The sequence below is a fragment of the Abrus precatorius genome, unplaced genomic scaffold (genome assembly GCF_003935025.1).
Source record: "Abrus precatorius isolate BTA unplaced genomic scaffold, Abrus_2018 Scaffold2, whole genome shotgun sequence".
NCBI classification, from domain to species: Eukaryota; Viridiplantae; Streptophyta; class Magnoliopsida; order Fabales; family Fabaceae; genus Abrus; species Abrus precatorius.
The window spans coordinates 13,022,789-13,040,088 of NW_020874362.1; the positions used below are offsets into that span (position 1 = coordinate 13,022,789).

Genomic DNA, 17,300 nt, shown 5'->3' on the forward strand with positions numbered 1-17,300 from the left:
TGTGTAATAAAATTTTGTATTAAAATATAAAATATATTTGAAGAAAAAATAACTAGAAATAAATATTGAGACACTAATCATAATAAGAATAAAAGATAAACTAATAAAAATAATTTCATTTTTCACTTATATAAATAATTTTTATACAAGTTTATCAATTTTTTCTATTATTTTACTTTATTTTTATATTTCACAATTATAAATCATGCAAATAAGTAAATATATATATTTTTTAAACTGTTAATTTTTAGTAAAAATACTGTTGTATGTTTTTCTTTTTTTCTAAGATAAATATATTATCCAATGAAAATCAATATATATATATATATATATATATATTCCTATTAAGGAGATATTAATCTTTAGAATATCCTCTAACTGTGAGATAAGGTGACGTTCTCCTTGATACTGTGAATCTTTCTTTGTCTGGCATAAGGAGGTGTACTTCGATGATAAAGTCAGATATTGATTTAGGTAATAAATGTTATTTAATGTTCAAAAGTCTCCATTAACCTGTATCTCTTACCTTCCTTTTTATAAGCAATATTATGAGCTATTAGGCTTTGTAAATCAACCTTGATTTTGGCCCTATGATTAAGTAAATAATGATTTAATTATTTACCTTAATTGATTTAATCATTCTCTAATCTGATTGACAGGATACTCGTCCTACTGAGATTGAAGGAGTAATCGTGTGCTAAGGCTGTAAGAGTATTCAGATTCCTTCTTTTATTTTTAAGGTCGACTGGTATCCTATCCAATACAATATTTTGATAAATAGAATATTAATTTTAAATTTTTACTTTTATTGGTTAATTTATATAAATATTTATCATATCTATATATTGATATAAATTTGACTAAAAATTATTATTTAATGTTATATATTTTATATTATATTAAAATAAAGTTATTATTTATAAACTTAAATTATAACTTATTTAATTAATTATTAAAATTCATAAAATTATAAGTAAAATCTTTGATGATAATTGGTTGAATTCCATTTTTACAAACTATTTGATGGTAATATAAATTATATATTTTTTAACATGTAAAGTATTACACAAGATAAAAAATTTAATGTATAATAATTTTTATTAAAAATAATAATATTTAATAATATGAATGCATTTGTATTAAATTATTTTTTAATAAAAATATATCATATATAAATTATTATCATGTATAATATTGTATAAATTAGAATAATTAAAACATTGTCATCATAATTTTAATAAAAATTTTATTTATTAATTTTTTTATTATTAATAACCATCTTAAATACACTTTAACGTTTACATTTGATAAATAAATACATGAAATTGTCCATTATATAATTCATGTCAAATATTTTAAATAACTTAAAAATAAATATTACCTTTTTTTTATAATTTTAGTATGATAAACACTTTTAAAATTCTTATGATATGATTGACGTAAAAATTATAAATAAATAAAATATTTGGATATTTATACATTTTTTAAAATAAATTTTCAAAAAACTAAAATTATATTAACCTTTTAAAATAAAAAATATTTTATAATTATAACCAAAATCTAAATTTGAATTTTAATATAATTTAAAAATATAATTTAGTTTAAGTATTTTTAAAATTACTTTCTTTCATAATATTAGTTTCCTTATCGCTTGGGCAACTTTGAAGCATAATTATTATTTTATTATTTTTGTGCAAATTACAGTGCCAAAGTCACATGATTCGCTGACCAGTGCCTCTTTGCTTCGGATTCAAAAAAATTGGGTTCTTGTCTATAAAAAAAAACGGAAATCCCACCTCTCACAATCTACATGAAGCACGGACGGAACCCTTCCACTTAACAGACAGAACCCTTCCACTACTTGCCTTTGCTTTTAGCCTAAGAACAATAATATATACATACTGTTATTATTATTATTATTATTATTATTTAATTATCCTGAAGATTATTTATTAGAAGCAAGGAAAAGATGGAAATGAATCGGATTTATGAGGATTTGGCTAAGCATCATGTGATTCTTATTTCTTTTTTCCATGATATAAACGGTTCCATTCATATTCATCTTGTTTTTCAGGCTCAAACAAGTGTTTAATTCACCTTGTACCCTCTTCACAAAGTTAAATTTTTGAAAGTTCCAAGTCGGAGAAACCAACAAAATGGGGGGTTGAGGAATACCCACTACTTGTTTTTCTATGCCCGTGCCATTAGGAGTAGAATGAAGGGCCATTTTGAGTTTTTCTACAAGTTCATCTCGATGTGCTCGAAGAAAACTGGTTCAAAGATATTTTGATGTTCTGATTGAAGGTTGAAAAGATCATCAAAGATTGGATCTTTTTTGTACTTGAGGGAGGTTATTGGGAACTGAAAGAGTTATGAGTTGGTAGTGTTCTTTTGCAAAGATCTGAGTGAATGGAACCTCCTACGGGGTTTTGTGCTTCCTTGTGTAGCTTCATACGCTTTCTTCCTTTCTTCATTGGGCTTCTGCTTCTAGGCACCATCAAAGGTGAATCACAATTGCTCTGTTCTGTGTTCTTTTTTTATTTTGTTTTTTGGATTGAGTTTCTTGCTATGCTTTAGTTGGGAATTTGCAAGGTGAAGTTAAACACAACTTAGGTATGTGTGTAGTTTGTTATGATTGTAAACCTTGCTTACCATTGCTCAAACTTCCAATCACTTCAGGTGTCCTGTTTTGCCCTTTGATATGCATGATAATGACAATTGGAAACTCTGCCATCATACTCGGACTTTGGACAGCACACGTTGTTTGGACATATTACTGCGTTGTGAGGTGCTTTCCTTGACTGCTACTCTTTCAAGTTTTTGGTTACTGTTGTCTCCAATTATTATGAACTTGTAATTATCTCATAGTGATTTCCCTAACTGACAGAGCTAAACAATTAGGGCCTATTCTGAAGCTTGTTATCTGCACATGTGTACTACCAGTGCTGTTGATTTCATCGCCGCTAGTTGGTATTGTTGGAAGTATTGTTGGTGGAGCTGCCTATGGATTTCTTTCACCAATATTTGCCACTTTTGAAGCTGTAGAGGAAGGAAAAGATGAAAATTTTTTCCACTGTTTTATTGTATGTTTCATTTTTGTTGTTAAAATGTTTGTTATTTCCGTTTTGCTGTTATTAACTACAAATTTTTCTTACTAACTCCTCAGGATGGTACCTGGAGCACTGTTGAAAAGAGCTGCATGGTTGTCAGGGATGTAAAAGATGTTTGTTTTCATTCTTACTTCTCAGTTATGGATGACCTGCGACAAAAAGGACCTCCTAATGCAAAATACTATGAGATCAGGTAATATGTATGTTTTTGTTGTCGTGTCTCTACAGTGACAGTGAGCATTGGTGCAACGGTAAGGTTGTTGTCTTGTGACTTGGAGGTCACGGGTTCAAATCATAAAAAATTCTCTATATTTGCAGGAGGTAAGACCGCGTATATCTACCATTATTTGACCATACTCAGATGCAGCCTTGTGCACTGGGTTGTCCTTATGTCCTTAGAGCATTTCTTGGAATTTATTGTGTTTGTTCCTGATCTTAATTTTATGCTGTTAAAGATGGTTTTTATGGGTCACTTAATCTTAGTAATGATGCCAATCATGTCTATCTGGAGCTAATCATGGCTATTTACATTTTTCTGATTCAGGCTCCATTTTCTTCCTCATTCATGAAGGGAGATTGTGTTTGTTGGTCATTCTTTACACTGTCCAGCTTTTCAAATTTTAAATATTTGTTATGCAAACAATATGATATCAACTTGAATATTAGTTGTTACTTTGATAGTAAAGGAGTTGTGAATTGTGAGTATTAAATTGAAACCAATTAAAATATATATTTGCTCAACTATGAGAAGAAAGAATGGCTTTGCAAACTATCTGTTTGACTTCCTGCATGTTGCTATCTTTTGAAAAATCTAACTCTTGAAATCACATAGGGTCTCAGCTCTTTTATATATCTCACTTACTAAACTGTGTTGGTCTTGGTCAGGTTATTTTAATCTGATATCATTTGCACGACAAACTAATGGTAAATATTGGCGATGACATTGGTATTGGATAAAATCTTAAAGAATCACAATTCTTTTCATGGGATATCTTCTGATTATGGTGACATTTTAAGTAAAAGTACTGAAGTACATAAACATTAATTAGCAAAATGATTCTCTCAATTAATTGTTCTGACAAAGTTTGCTTTTCTTTCTTGGTTCAACCAATATAGTGAACTGGGTGACACTGATTACTTAACTATGTTTTTTTTATGCTTTTGGGTGTGTTTGGGTAAACAACTTCGGTAAGTTAATATGCTCTTATCACATGAGAGCTTATGGCAAAGATTGAATCATGAATTTTGTTGTATCTTTAGTGTATGATAGATCAAACATGAGAGTATTCAACTGTACTTTGAAAGAAAAATAAGTGATCTAAATGATTGGTTTTATAGGGAACTTAAAAGCATGAATGATGTGACTGTGTAAAGGAATATAAAAAGTTATAGTATGCCTAATATGATGTTGTTGGACACAGTAGAGGACCTATGCTAAATGATATATTTGAAATTTTATTTTATTTTTAACATTTAAATGCAGGTTGCTTTATCTTCCTGGTGCTTTTATAGCTGCAGTTATTGGAATCATTGTTGATGTGCCAATCATATCATTTGTTGCCCTATGCAAAGGCCCTTACATGCTTTTTAAGGGGTGGCACCGATTGTTTCATGACCTTGTTGGCCGTGAAGGCCCTTTCTTGGAGACAATATGTGTACCTTTTGCTGGTCTTGCTATCCTTCTGTGGCCATTGGCTGTTGCTGGGGCAGTTTTGGCATCCATGTTAGCAAGTTTCTTTCTTGGTACCTATGCAGGGGTTGTTGCTTATCAGGTCAATTTTCATATCTTTTCATTTTCTAGCCGTACTACTATTGTTATCATAGCCATTGGATTAAACAATTACAAATATATAAAACAGTTTATTGGTAGGCTTACTCTTGACTTCCCTATGCTTTTTTGGACTGATTGATATTGAAAAGGTCAATGCTAAATTGTGGAAGCAACACTGGGAATTAGGATAAAATATCCTAAATAGATTTCAACATTTACTGTTGGTTGACACATCACAACATCCAATTCACTGTTCATATTATGCAATACACCATGTATAGAGTAGTATTTGGATCATCATGAAATGGTGAAGGCCTATGGTTAGGACTTGGTGTTCAACTCTGCCCCAAGCCGTGTGAACCTTGAGCAGTTGAGGTTCAACCATACATTTTTGACAAATATGATCATAAATTGTATATTATAGATTGATCTTGAAAATGGTATTTCAAATATAGTCCAAGTAATAAAATTTAGTATTGTCATTTCTGCTTGGTTAGTGGAATCTGTAACACATCCAACTATGTGATGAAAAGCACCAAAATTTAATATCCAGGGTCCAACAGACGATGAATGAGACAGGCAAATTGTAGAGTTACTAGATTGAGCAGTGACAGAGGAAGATTGTTGTGCTGCTATCTTCAGCTGGAGGTACTCCTTATACTTCATATTTGATAGAATATTCTAGTTGCCTCTACCAAGGTCAGTTTGCTTTTCCACAGTGGAGACTGAGAATACGTCACATTGGCTGATTTCTCGGGAAACCCAATCAAGGAATAACACTTATCTTGGGTGTGACCCATACTTTTACAATAAGAGCATTGTAGATGATTTCCAAAACTACGACCTCCTCTTCCACCACCTCGACCACGACTTCGACCTCCACGGCTGAGCACATTAGAGAGGAATGTAGAAGACTCCAAACCTGGTTGGGAACTATTTCTTATCATAGTTTCTGGAGAGGGAACACGCAGTAGACGATCAATGAGATTCTCTGCTGTAGGTACATTGGAATTTGTCAAAATTTGGTTTCAAACAGATTAAAAATCTTTGTAAAGGCCATGAAGGATGAACACCATGCACATGTTATCAATCTTGTCTAAGATTTTTTGAAGGTCATCACCTGTCAAGACCAATTTAACTTCATCAATAGTGGATTGTGCTCTATTCAAATATGATGGGAGATCGTGATCTATCGTTTTAAGTGCAGCTAAATTATGTACAACATCGTAGAGACGCTGAACATCATTTGAATAGACACTACGAGCTTTCTTCCATATATCATAACATGTCTTATATGTACGAAAATGGACTAACAACTTCAGAACAATGGATTGCCATAGAAGTGAAACTAACTGATAATCAGCCTTCTTCCACGGTTCTTGTTTAGTGGGATTAATGTCATTTGCTGTCTTTGTCAAATGCTCGGAGAGACCTTGACCCAAAAACCATATTTCCACCACAGCTTCCCAATTCATATAATTTTTTCCATTAAGTTTATCTGAAGTTATTGATGGATTTCCAAAGAAGACAAATGATACATGATTTTTGTTTTAAGGGTCCAGTGCTATCAGGGATAGCAGTCGACTTAGGAGGTGACTCTGTTGGGTCTGAAGCCATGACTGAAATGGGTGTGAGACGGAATAGACTAAACAAAGCTCACCAACCTGGAAAAGGACACCCAGAAGAGACAGAGGGTGTGCCAACAAGGTGAACAGTACCAGCGGCAGGACAAACAGAGTCGTGTAGGGCGGCGCGTGGCTTTCACGCGCCGATAACCTTGTTCTATGGTAAGCGCACGTGGCAGTGTGTGGGATGCCAGGAGACGATGGCGATCGATGGGACAACCAATCAGAGATTTCTGCGGCTAGTGCTGAAGTCACAGGCCAAATGGTGGCCGGACGTTGGGACAACTAAGGTTGGCGGTACTATGTTTTTGTTTTATTAGACTCACAAAATGTGAGCTCTGATACCAACTTGAGACAGAAAAATAGTTAGGGTAAAATCTTAGTCTCTCATTGTCATTCAGCGGTACTTATAATTATAAATCTATACAAACTAAATCCCTTGATTATAGGGATTGACTAAGTAATTACAGCTGAATCCTAATTACATTGTTTATATAATCAATCAGATTTCTATATAAAAGGAAAGAAGATAACTATATTAATAATGGAATTACAATTCTCAACAATTATAGATTGGACTTGAAAATGGTGTTTCAAATATTGTCCAAGTAATAAAATTTAGTATTGTCATTTCTGCTTGGTTAGTGGAAACCCTAGCAGAACTTAACTTTTATTCTGTCCACTGATCAGAGGTTGATGCATGTTACTAGCAGCTTCAGGCTGTATGTTGCTTGATGTGCATGATCTCTGAAAAGACAACAATCTTGTAAACAATGTAATTGATTTATAAAACATAGAAAAAGGAAAAGTGAAAGGGAAATATAAAAGAACTGAATTATGTGTATTTGAAGAATTAGCCAAAGATCAGCATTATTACTAGGGAGAAGATGCAGATCGACCGTGGCATAAGAGATGTGTGGAGTATAGGAGTAGAACACTTCACTTGGTGTATCTTGTAAGGGGCAAAAGTGTTGTCCTTCCCAACCATCTATAAATGCTTGGAAATGGAAAATCACAAAGAAAGAGTTGATCAATACACACCTTAATGGTGAATGACCATGAAAAGAGTTGAGAGAAGGGGGTTCAAGGTCAATATTGGTCAACAGCTATTTCACTAGTCAGCAAAATGACCTTTAGGGGGAATAGGTGCTCTATTTTTGGGGTCTGCATGGATTTGAGAAATAGTCACCATTGTTTTAAAGAAGTAAAACGGGGTTGTAATGACTTTAATGTTTCCCACAAACAAATGATCTAGTGTCACTTTTATAGGCCCAAGGATGATGAACAATGAGTGGTTGGTAAGGAGTTTGAGGTTGAGTGTGAGGGGTTGATGTACTTGCAAAGGCACTTTAACACTCAATTCAGTGAATGCAAGTAACAATTCAGGAATAAATCATCTACCTGGTGTAGTATTGATTATATAGAGCTCATGCAGGTGATACTCAACTAAGGTACTATAGTTATCCTATGAGGTACCATTCAGCATGGCTTAACCACATATGGATCAGTTATGGTCCCCTGCACAAGTGTGATGAAGCATTGAGTGTACAAGCATATATGTTTTAGAGTTGTGTAGTCTAATTAGTTTCATATTTATTCTTAAGTGACTTTCCCTTTACTATTACATATATGTGATATGTGTGACAACTTGTAAACTGTGTTAGTAATAGCATCCTTCGTTTAGAGGAAGTACTGAGAGCAATGGCATTATAAGAGAAGATGAAGATTGAGAAGTTTGATGGCAAAGATTTTGAAATTTGTAAGATGCAAATAGAGAATTATTTATACTAAAAGAAGTTGTATCAACCCTTGACAAGAAAGTAGCCATATAAGATGGAGTAGGCAGATTGAGAATGATTAGATTGACAAACCCTTGATGTGATCAAATTAACATTGATCAGGAATGTTTTGTTTAACACAGTTACTGAAAAGACTATGGTAGAACTGATGAGGGCATTATGAAAAAGGTACAAGCTATCAACAGCCGATAAAGTGCATCTGGTATGTTGGTTGTTCATCCTCAAGATGGGAAAAGGTAATTGTGATTGATCATATTAATGAATTTAATATGATTCTTCTCCATTTAGTGTCAACACAGATCACTTTTGATGATGAGGTGAAGGGGAAGATTCTATTATCATACTTGTGAGATGGTTTGGCTGCAATTGTTATTGTTGTCAAGAATTTTTTTAGGGACAATAAGCTAAAGTTTCATAACATCATAAGTCTTGATTTTGAGTGAGGATGTTTGCAAGAGAGAAGTCTGACTTGAAGTTCAATATTGAACATTTAAAGCAAGGGTTGGGATAATCTAGAAGATAAGGATATAGGGGTAAAATTGGAGTTAGAATCAAAGCCAACAACAATACCAAAACACCCACAACCCAAATGCTGAAGCATACTAGTCAATCCCAAATAGCGGCGTGGAGCGGCCAACTTCAAAAATGCTATAGTGGGGTGATCACTATTCTGAAGAGAATCAAAACAAAGAAAGAAAATAGATAAAGAGTGTTCAATCATCAAAGAAAGCTCTAACTTAAATGGTCTCACCAAAAAATGCCTCACTATTATTGGAAAAGTTTACATCTCGTCGGAAATAGCTTAGGATACACCGGATATGAAGAAGACAATTGAAAAATATCTTTACTCACGCTAGAAATAAGTTGGGTTTCGCCAAAAATATAGATGACTGGAACTTGGCCAAGAATGGTGATTTGCATCAGAAAATGATGCCGGAGATGGAGGATGAAGCAAGAGAACATAGATGGGAGGTAGGGTTCCAACTTATAGAAATATAAAAGGGGGACAAAATCCCAAGTTGCCCCCTTAAAAGCATTCCAACTTTCAAAAATTGAGGGCAAACTTGTTCTTTTGCCCCTATTTGCATAAAAAGGGGCCAAAATTCCAAGATTGCCCCGTTAAAAAACATTCCAACCTTTAGAAAGGAGGGCAAACTTGCCCTTTTCTGTGATTTGCCGCAATTTGCATTACAACGACCTCTACACTGAAATGCGACGGTGATGGAATAGCAGCACCCAGCCGCTTTGCTTTGCACCTCCACAATAGCGGCCGCTATTGACTACTATGTGCTGAAGTGTCAATATTTTGGTGAAGTCATGCTGAGGAATGACTCTATTAAGTGGAAGCTAGCAATGATAGATGGGATGAGATCTCTTCAAAAGAATGAAATTTGGTCTTTGGGCAAGTTGCTAAAAGGGAAAAGACAAGTAAGACAGACAAGTTTATCGATTTAAAGAATAATTTGATGACAACAAAAGATTCAAAGACTTGAAATAAAATAATTTTAGTAGAAATATGGAATTGACTTCACTAAGATCTCCTTTATAGTCATGATGATTACTATTAGAGTTATCTTGAGTGTTGTAATTGCATTTTTACATGGGAATTTGAAAGAAGACATTTGTATGACACATCGTTATTCATGAAGGTTTTGAAGTTTAGGTAAGGAACACAAGTTTCACTAAAGTTTGTACTACTAGAAATAAGCACCAAGATAATGATATAAAAGTTTTACGCGTTTATGAGCTACTCTGAATTTATCGGAGGTGACATGAATTATTATTGTTATGTTAAAAATTTTGTTGACAATTATAATATAATTTTTTTATATGTTAATGACATGTTAATAGCTGGATATAACATGATTGAAATCAGCAAGCTGAAGTAGTAGTAGACAAATTTTTTGAAATGAAGGACCGTAGATCGACTAAACAAATACTTGATATGAGGATTTTCAGAAATAGATCTGAGCGAATTCTAAAGTTGTCCCAAGTGAAATATACATTGACAAGTTTAATGTCAGAGAAGCCAAGACTAGGAATAACCCTTAGGGAACTCACTTAAAATTTTTCAGAAATAATTTTCAAAAACTGATGAAGAAGATAGTCACATGTCTAGAGTTTCATATGTATCAATAGTAGAGACTAGGGAGCTTGATGTATGCTGTGGTGTGTAATCTCTACTTGATATATAGCACATGTAATGAGAGTTGTTAACACATTCTTATCAAATTCCATAAAGGAGCATTAGAAAGGCATGGAGTCAATATTGAAATATTTGAAGGGTACTTCAAGAAAATGTCTATGCTTCAGAAGAAATGATCTTATTTTACAAGAATTTTCTAATGCAAATTTGGGGGATGATTTGGACAGTAGAAAGAGCACCCAATGTTATATTTTTACCTTGGGTGGTATTGTTGTGAGTTGGAAGTTTAAACTTTTAAGTAGAGTTACTCTCAATTGCTAAAGTCAAATATATAGTCATCTCAAAAAGAAGTAAGGATATCATATGACTGTCATGGTTACTTAATTGAGGCTTTGCATTGCCTCAGTTTACAATGAATTGTTGCAATTGAAAATCAAACTCTAAATGTGAGAATTGTTAGACTTGTGTAATCTGATTAATCCCACATATAATATTCTTGATGGACTTTCCTTTTACTATTTCTATATATGTGTGACGACTTGTAAACCTTTTGTGCATCAATTAAATATATTCTCCTAATGCAACTGCAGATGTAAGTGCATACATCGTGTACTGAACCATGTCAAATCCTTATGCCATTTCTCTCTCTCTCTCTCTCTCTCTCTCTCTCTTAAGTGGGCCTTTGGACCTAGAATCTGACCGAATTGAAGCCCTTGGCAGTCCACTAATGTTGCCTTTTGGTTTTGGGAACAAATACCTATCTCCTGCTAGTCTTTTGTAGCCTTTGTCAATTCCTATGCAGGTATGCAGTGACATTTCCTTTGGATTCTACTGGAGTACTTCCTGAAGTCCTAAGGATGGATACCATTTTGGTGCTAGTGGATCAACTTAGGAAGGACACTTAATTTCTTACTCACTTGCCATCAATTTACTGCTAGAGAGATTGCCGAGTTCTTTTATTAAAGTCAAAAGGCTCCATGGATTTCCAAGCACGATAGGTTTCGAAAGAGATTACATTTATATTTATCGATTTTAGAACAGTGAGGAAGCAATCTAAAACTCAGCTCTGCCTATTAATGGATGTACAATTGGACATACAGAAGTTGTAAATGTTCCGGAGATGCTTGACAGGTTCTAAATCTAATGAGTGGCCTCACTTGGGTTGAATTTAGTATAATTCGAACTGCCTCATTTTCTCTAGATGTCTTTATTGCCTTATACTGAAGAGACCCTCGTGTATTGCTTCACTGTACCGGAGATTTATCAGTAGTAGAACTTAATCAGTGTTAGATGAACTCAAAGCTTATTTGGTGCTGGCTCATAACAAAATGAAGCAGTATAGTGGTATGAGTAGAAGGGATGTGAGTTATGTTCGCGGTGAGTCTAGCTGAAGGTCAACTTATATGAAGTCAGGTCTTTGGCTAAGAAGGTCAATGAGAAGCTAGATCCATGATTTTACGGGCCTTTTGAGGTATTGGGGAAGATAGGAAGGTTGCTTACAGGCTTAAACTTCTTGACTGCAAATATGCAATCATATTCATTTGATCATCCAAAGTTAGTAGTTGCAACTGTCAGCAGCCAACAATTACTACCTGCACTTTCAGAAGACTTGGAACTAAAAGTACAACTTGCTGTGGTGCTGCAACGGAGAACAGGATATGATGGTAAATGGGAGGTGCTTAATAAGTGCAAGGTCTATCAGACTATAGGACAGTTTCTTGGAATTTCAACTTCAGGACGTGGTGGAAGTGCTGGCATGGAATATTTTTAGACACTAATTGCTCGAGTATAGCTCTAGGAAGAAGTATGAGAGCATGGACAGGCAGAGTGGGAACAGATATTATCAATTTGTAGTAACATAATGTTGAGTGGGGAGGAAGAGGGAGAGAAGTCATGGGAGTTTGTTATGGGTGAGTGGACTGAATGTAGTGAGAACTGAGAAGGCTAAGAGTAGGCAAGCATTTATTAACTATTAAGTGATTTGGGTGGTATGGAAATTGCATCTCCTTGATATATCAGTCTTTACCTCTTTCTGATTATAATATCCTTTTGTTCTGATCTTCTATTGTTTTGACCTATAATGGTAGAACAAGATCCCCAGTGTGAAAATTTGAATACAATAAAATATGTTTCCCATCCTCACCTAAGGAGTAGTTTCCTAACTGTCTCACTTAGGTTAGATGAACTGAACTATGTTTATTTGTTCTTTGAAATGCAGGAGTCTTATTTCTTGTCGGGCCTTTGGTATGCTATCGCAGCTTTGGCCATTTATGATGAATACAGCAATGATATTCTTGACATGCCAGAAGGAACGTGCTTCCCTAGGTTTTGTTCTGCTCCCATTTATTTATCACTGTGATTTTCAGTTAATGCATTTATCTTAAGTTTTTACATATGCAATATTTGATAGGCCTCAATATCGTAAAAAGGTTGATTCATCACAAAGAACTTCTCATTCAAGTTCCATCTCAACACCCAGCTCCTTCCGAAAGGCTCCTTCTCGCACGTCTTCAATGAAAAATAACATTGCTGAGTTGAAATCATTTGAGGTATTCTTCATAGTATTTTGTTTCCAATGATGCATGACACAAAGTATCACAGTAGTCCTTCAGTGCACATGTTTTGCAGCTCAAGGATCTGTATTAAATGAATATTGTTCATGACTTGTGTAGCTGTTGGATGGCTTATTCAAGGAATGTTTCCGCGTAGGAGAAAAAATGGTTTCTGAAGGTCTAATTACAGGAAATGACATAGAAGAAGCCAAGTCTGGTAAAGGGAGTAGAGTTATTAGTATTGGTCTACCAGCATATTGCCTACTCCAGGGACTCTTGCGTTCTGCAAAAGTCAACTCCATGGGTATAGTGATTAGTAAGTGGAAGCCTTGCAGCAGTTATAGTTGTCCTTTCCTTCGCCCTTTCTTTCTCTATATTTATAATTTTATTTTTTCTGTTCTATCTCTTTTCCATGCCCTTTTAAGATTATTTTCTTTTAACCATTTTAAAGAAACAATTTTGGTCGCTTCCCCACTGCAGGCGATGATACTGAACTAACCACCACAAACAGACCAAGGGAGAAATTTTTTGAATGGTTCCTTAATCCCCTTTTGATCATTAAAGATCAAATCAAAGCCGAAAATCTTTCTGACTCGGAAGAGGACTACCTCTGCAAATTAGTTCTCTTGAGTGGTGACACACACAGATTGAAAAATTCAAACATTGGCCCGGCCCCTGAATCTGAGCTCAAACGTGCAGAACTCGATGCATTGGCTAGAAGGTAATTAATGGACCAAAATATGGTTAGTCTGTGTTTGGGTGAGCATTTAAAAACTTGATGATTTTGGTTAAAAGTTGAGTTTGAAATGAAGTGATTTATATTTTAAAATGTCAATCTAAAAAATAAGTTGGCGGGGAGAAGTTACATATTTTCACTTGAAGTGAAACGTGCTTTTAGGAGCTAATTTATCTTTTGATTATCCACTTTTGTTTTCATTTTTGACATAGACTGCAAGGGATCACCAAATCCATGTCGAGGTTCCCAACCTTCAAGCGTCGCTTTGATGATCTTGTAAAATCACTATCCTATGATCTTGCTGAGAAGAGTGGAGTCCCAACAATGACCAGATCAAAGAGTGCCTTTGCTCGGTTGGTTACTTTAAAATCTTTCAAAGGGACTGGAACCAATGGGTCTAGTCAGGGATCAGAACATTTATGAGATGAAGAAAATTTTTCACAAAAATACCCTATTATATATATACTATTAACCTCCCCTCACCCAAAAAAGTAAAATGTTACAGGTGTATTCCACAGTTTCATTTTGGACAGAAAATTACGTCCCTGATGATAGTTCTAATATCTGACCTTGTCTACTCTACATGTACACAATTCTGATACACAAATGAACAGGAACATAAGCATATTTGAGCAAAATGCTGCCACATGCAACTCTCGGCTGTTGTAGACTCGCCTAGCGTTGTCATCATGTCTTCTTAGATCCCCGGGTGCATTGAGAAATGTATCTAGAATGAACTGTTACTTTTAGCATAAGAGTAACACCAGTAGTAATATATTCTTTTTAATACACTCTTCAATATACTTTGTTGTTCTTAAAAAATTGATTAATTTATATTATATTATATTTGTTGTCATGATCCATGATTTATGTTATTTAATATTGATGCTTATATTTTTAATTTTAATTGTCTGAAATTTTCTTTTTATATCGAGATTTTTTTTATCTAAAATATCGCCTGTATTTTTGAATTAATTCTTTTTATTTTTAAATTTAATCTTTTCTATTAAATATAAGCTATTAATTGAATTAATTATTTATATTTTTATTATTTTAAATTTTTATTTTAAACTTTTAAATTAAATATACATATATAATATATAAATTATTTACTGTTTGTATAAATCAAAACAAAATGATGAAAATGACATTTCATTCTATTTTAGTTATTGTAAATTGCCTGAAAAATATTGTAGAGAATAAAATATGATTGAATAAAATGTTACTTATTCTCTCACTGACTGATTTAGAAAGTGGTTGAAAAAAAATCTCAAAACCCTTAAATTTGCGATTCGTTTTTATCTTAAATCAATCGAACAACCAATTTTTTTCAAAACTAGCGATTGATTACCAAGCCGGTTCACTAGTTCTTTGGTGGTATCAACAGGTTCAATCCCAATTTTATAACTACGAATACTAACCTATTGTTTTGCAATAATTAGGAAGCTTTTTATTTTTAATTATTTCATTTATCGAAGAATATCGAAAGTTTTGGAGGAGACAGAAAATTTAAAATTAATTGGATAAAATTATATTTAACTTTATCAATTTATTTAGTTCTCTTAAATTAAATTGTGTCTAAGATATTATCCTGAGCATATCATTCTCTTGGCAAGAAATATTCTCCAATTACAGTGTTGTCTATTGTACCTTCAATATGAAATACGATTTTGAAATCCCTTTATTTCATATTTGACCTATTATTAGTGTGATTGCGTTATAACTAAAGTATCTTTTTATTGGCTTGGAGATTAAAACGAAATGTTAATATGCTAGTGGGAAGTTATTGTTCCAATCTAGCAATTCTGGTTGTGAATATTAACAGTAGATAAGAATTAACGTGAATGACATTTGCATAATTTAGAAACTAAAATGATATGTTATCAAATAACCTCAATGGCAAGCTACTATCAAATCTGAACTAAATGCTCTCAACAAAAATCAAACACGGAACATGACGCAATTACCACTTGGAAATAAGGTTATTGATTGTAAATGAATTTTTAAAACAAAATTCCATGCAAATAGAAGAGAATAAAGACATAATAAATCTAGGTTAGTAACTAAAGATTACACTCAAATTAACAACGGGCCTAGTAGTTCAAATGACTACTGTTAGGCTTCTTTTAACTTTAGCAGCAGCTCATAATTTGGCATATACATCAACTAGATGAAACCTTCACCTGGTCTAATCCTATCTGATCCTTCTTAAGTTTGCAAATTGCAAAAATTTCTATATGGGCTTAAACAGGCCTAGGCAACGGAAAACTAAGTTGACTAAACCCTTAATTAATCTTAATTTTGTTCAATTCAAATTTGATTACTCTTTATTTACTAAATCAATGAGCAACCAATTCAGTGCAATATTTATTTATGTTGATGATTTAGCAGTTGCTGGAAATGATCTTACAGAAATCCAACATATCAAATAAAGACTAGATGAACTCTTTAGTATTAAGGATCTTGGTCCTTTATAATATTTTCTCAGTTTTGAAATTGTTAGGTCATCTCAAGGAATACATTTCTCTGATCCATGACCTTACAGAAGATTTATTGGCGAACTCCTTTACCTTACTCATTCCAGGCCTGATATCTCTTTTGCAGTTCACCACTTGAGTCAATTCTTAAATGTTCCTACTAATGAACATCATCAAGCTTGTTTCAGAATTCTTTAGGTACATAAAAGGATCTCTTGCCAAGGGTATCTTCTTTCTTTTTCAATCTTATTTCAAGATCAAAGGCTACTATGACTCTGACCCAAAAAATTGTTTTGATAGTCGTAAATTCATCACAAATTTTTGCTTCTTCATTGATCTCTCTCTCATCTCTTGGAAGAGTAAAAAGCAACCAACCATATCTAGATCCTCTTCAGAACCTAAATATAGGGCTCTTGCTCTAACCACTTGTAAAGCCCAATAGCTCATTTTATCTCCTTAAAGATTTCAATATTCTGAACTCTATTCCTATTACTCTACACTTTGATAACAAATCTACCCTTTATATTGCTGCAAATCCTTTGTTTCAAGAACACCTAGAAATATATTGTCAAATTGTCAAGGACAACTTTTAAGATGATACTTTACATCTGATGCCTATTTCTTCTAATCTTGAAATTGTTATTTTAACGAAACTCTTAAATTCCTGATCCTTTCAATATAAATATTTCTAAGCTTATAATGTTAAATTCAGATTCCAATTTAAGGGGTGTTTTCTTTAACTTAACTGACCATTAAATATAAATTAAATGAAATATTCAAATTGAATTTAAGAAACTTTTTAGACTTACATTTGGTGTGAGAACATTTTGTCCCATATATATTTATGTATATATCTTTTCTATCTTAAATTAGCAGTTACATGAATTTAATAATCACTTTTATAATTATTCTTTAATACGATGTTAAATTATAAATTTATTATTAGTTGAATTATCTTAAAAGCATATTTAAGCATTAGTCTGAACATACTAGAATTTGTGTACATTTTAAGGTATCTCTAAACCCGTAATGCCTAAACTACCCCGATCCTGAAGTGCGAGAACCTCGTTCTATAAACTCAACC

At 33.2% G+C, this 17,300-nt stretch overlaps 1 protein-coding gene across 1 annotated transcript; it reads left to right on the plus strand.

Annotated features, from left to right (window-relative positions):
- The first annotated feature begins 1,736 nt into the window (after positions 1-1,736).
- On the plus strand, positions 1,737-14,599 carry LOC113857643 (uncharacterized membrane protein At3g27390-like). The gene is made up of 10 exons (XM_027489735.1): positions 1,737-2,503; positions 2,680-2,788; positions 2,888-3,083; positions 3,167-3,303; positions 4,594-4,882; positions 12,670-12,776; positions 12,862-13,000; positions 13,124-13,319; positions 13,484-13,724; positions 13,952-14,599. Exons 1-10 carry the CDS (start codon positions 2,410-2,412, stop codon positions 14,160-14,162), a joined length of 1,719 nt encoding a protein of 572 aa, XP_027345536.1. The 5' UTR covers positions 1,737-2,409; the 3' UTR covers positions 14,163-14,599.
- Positions 14,600-17,300: the final 2,701 nt, after the last annotated feature.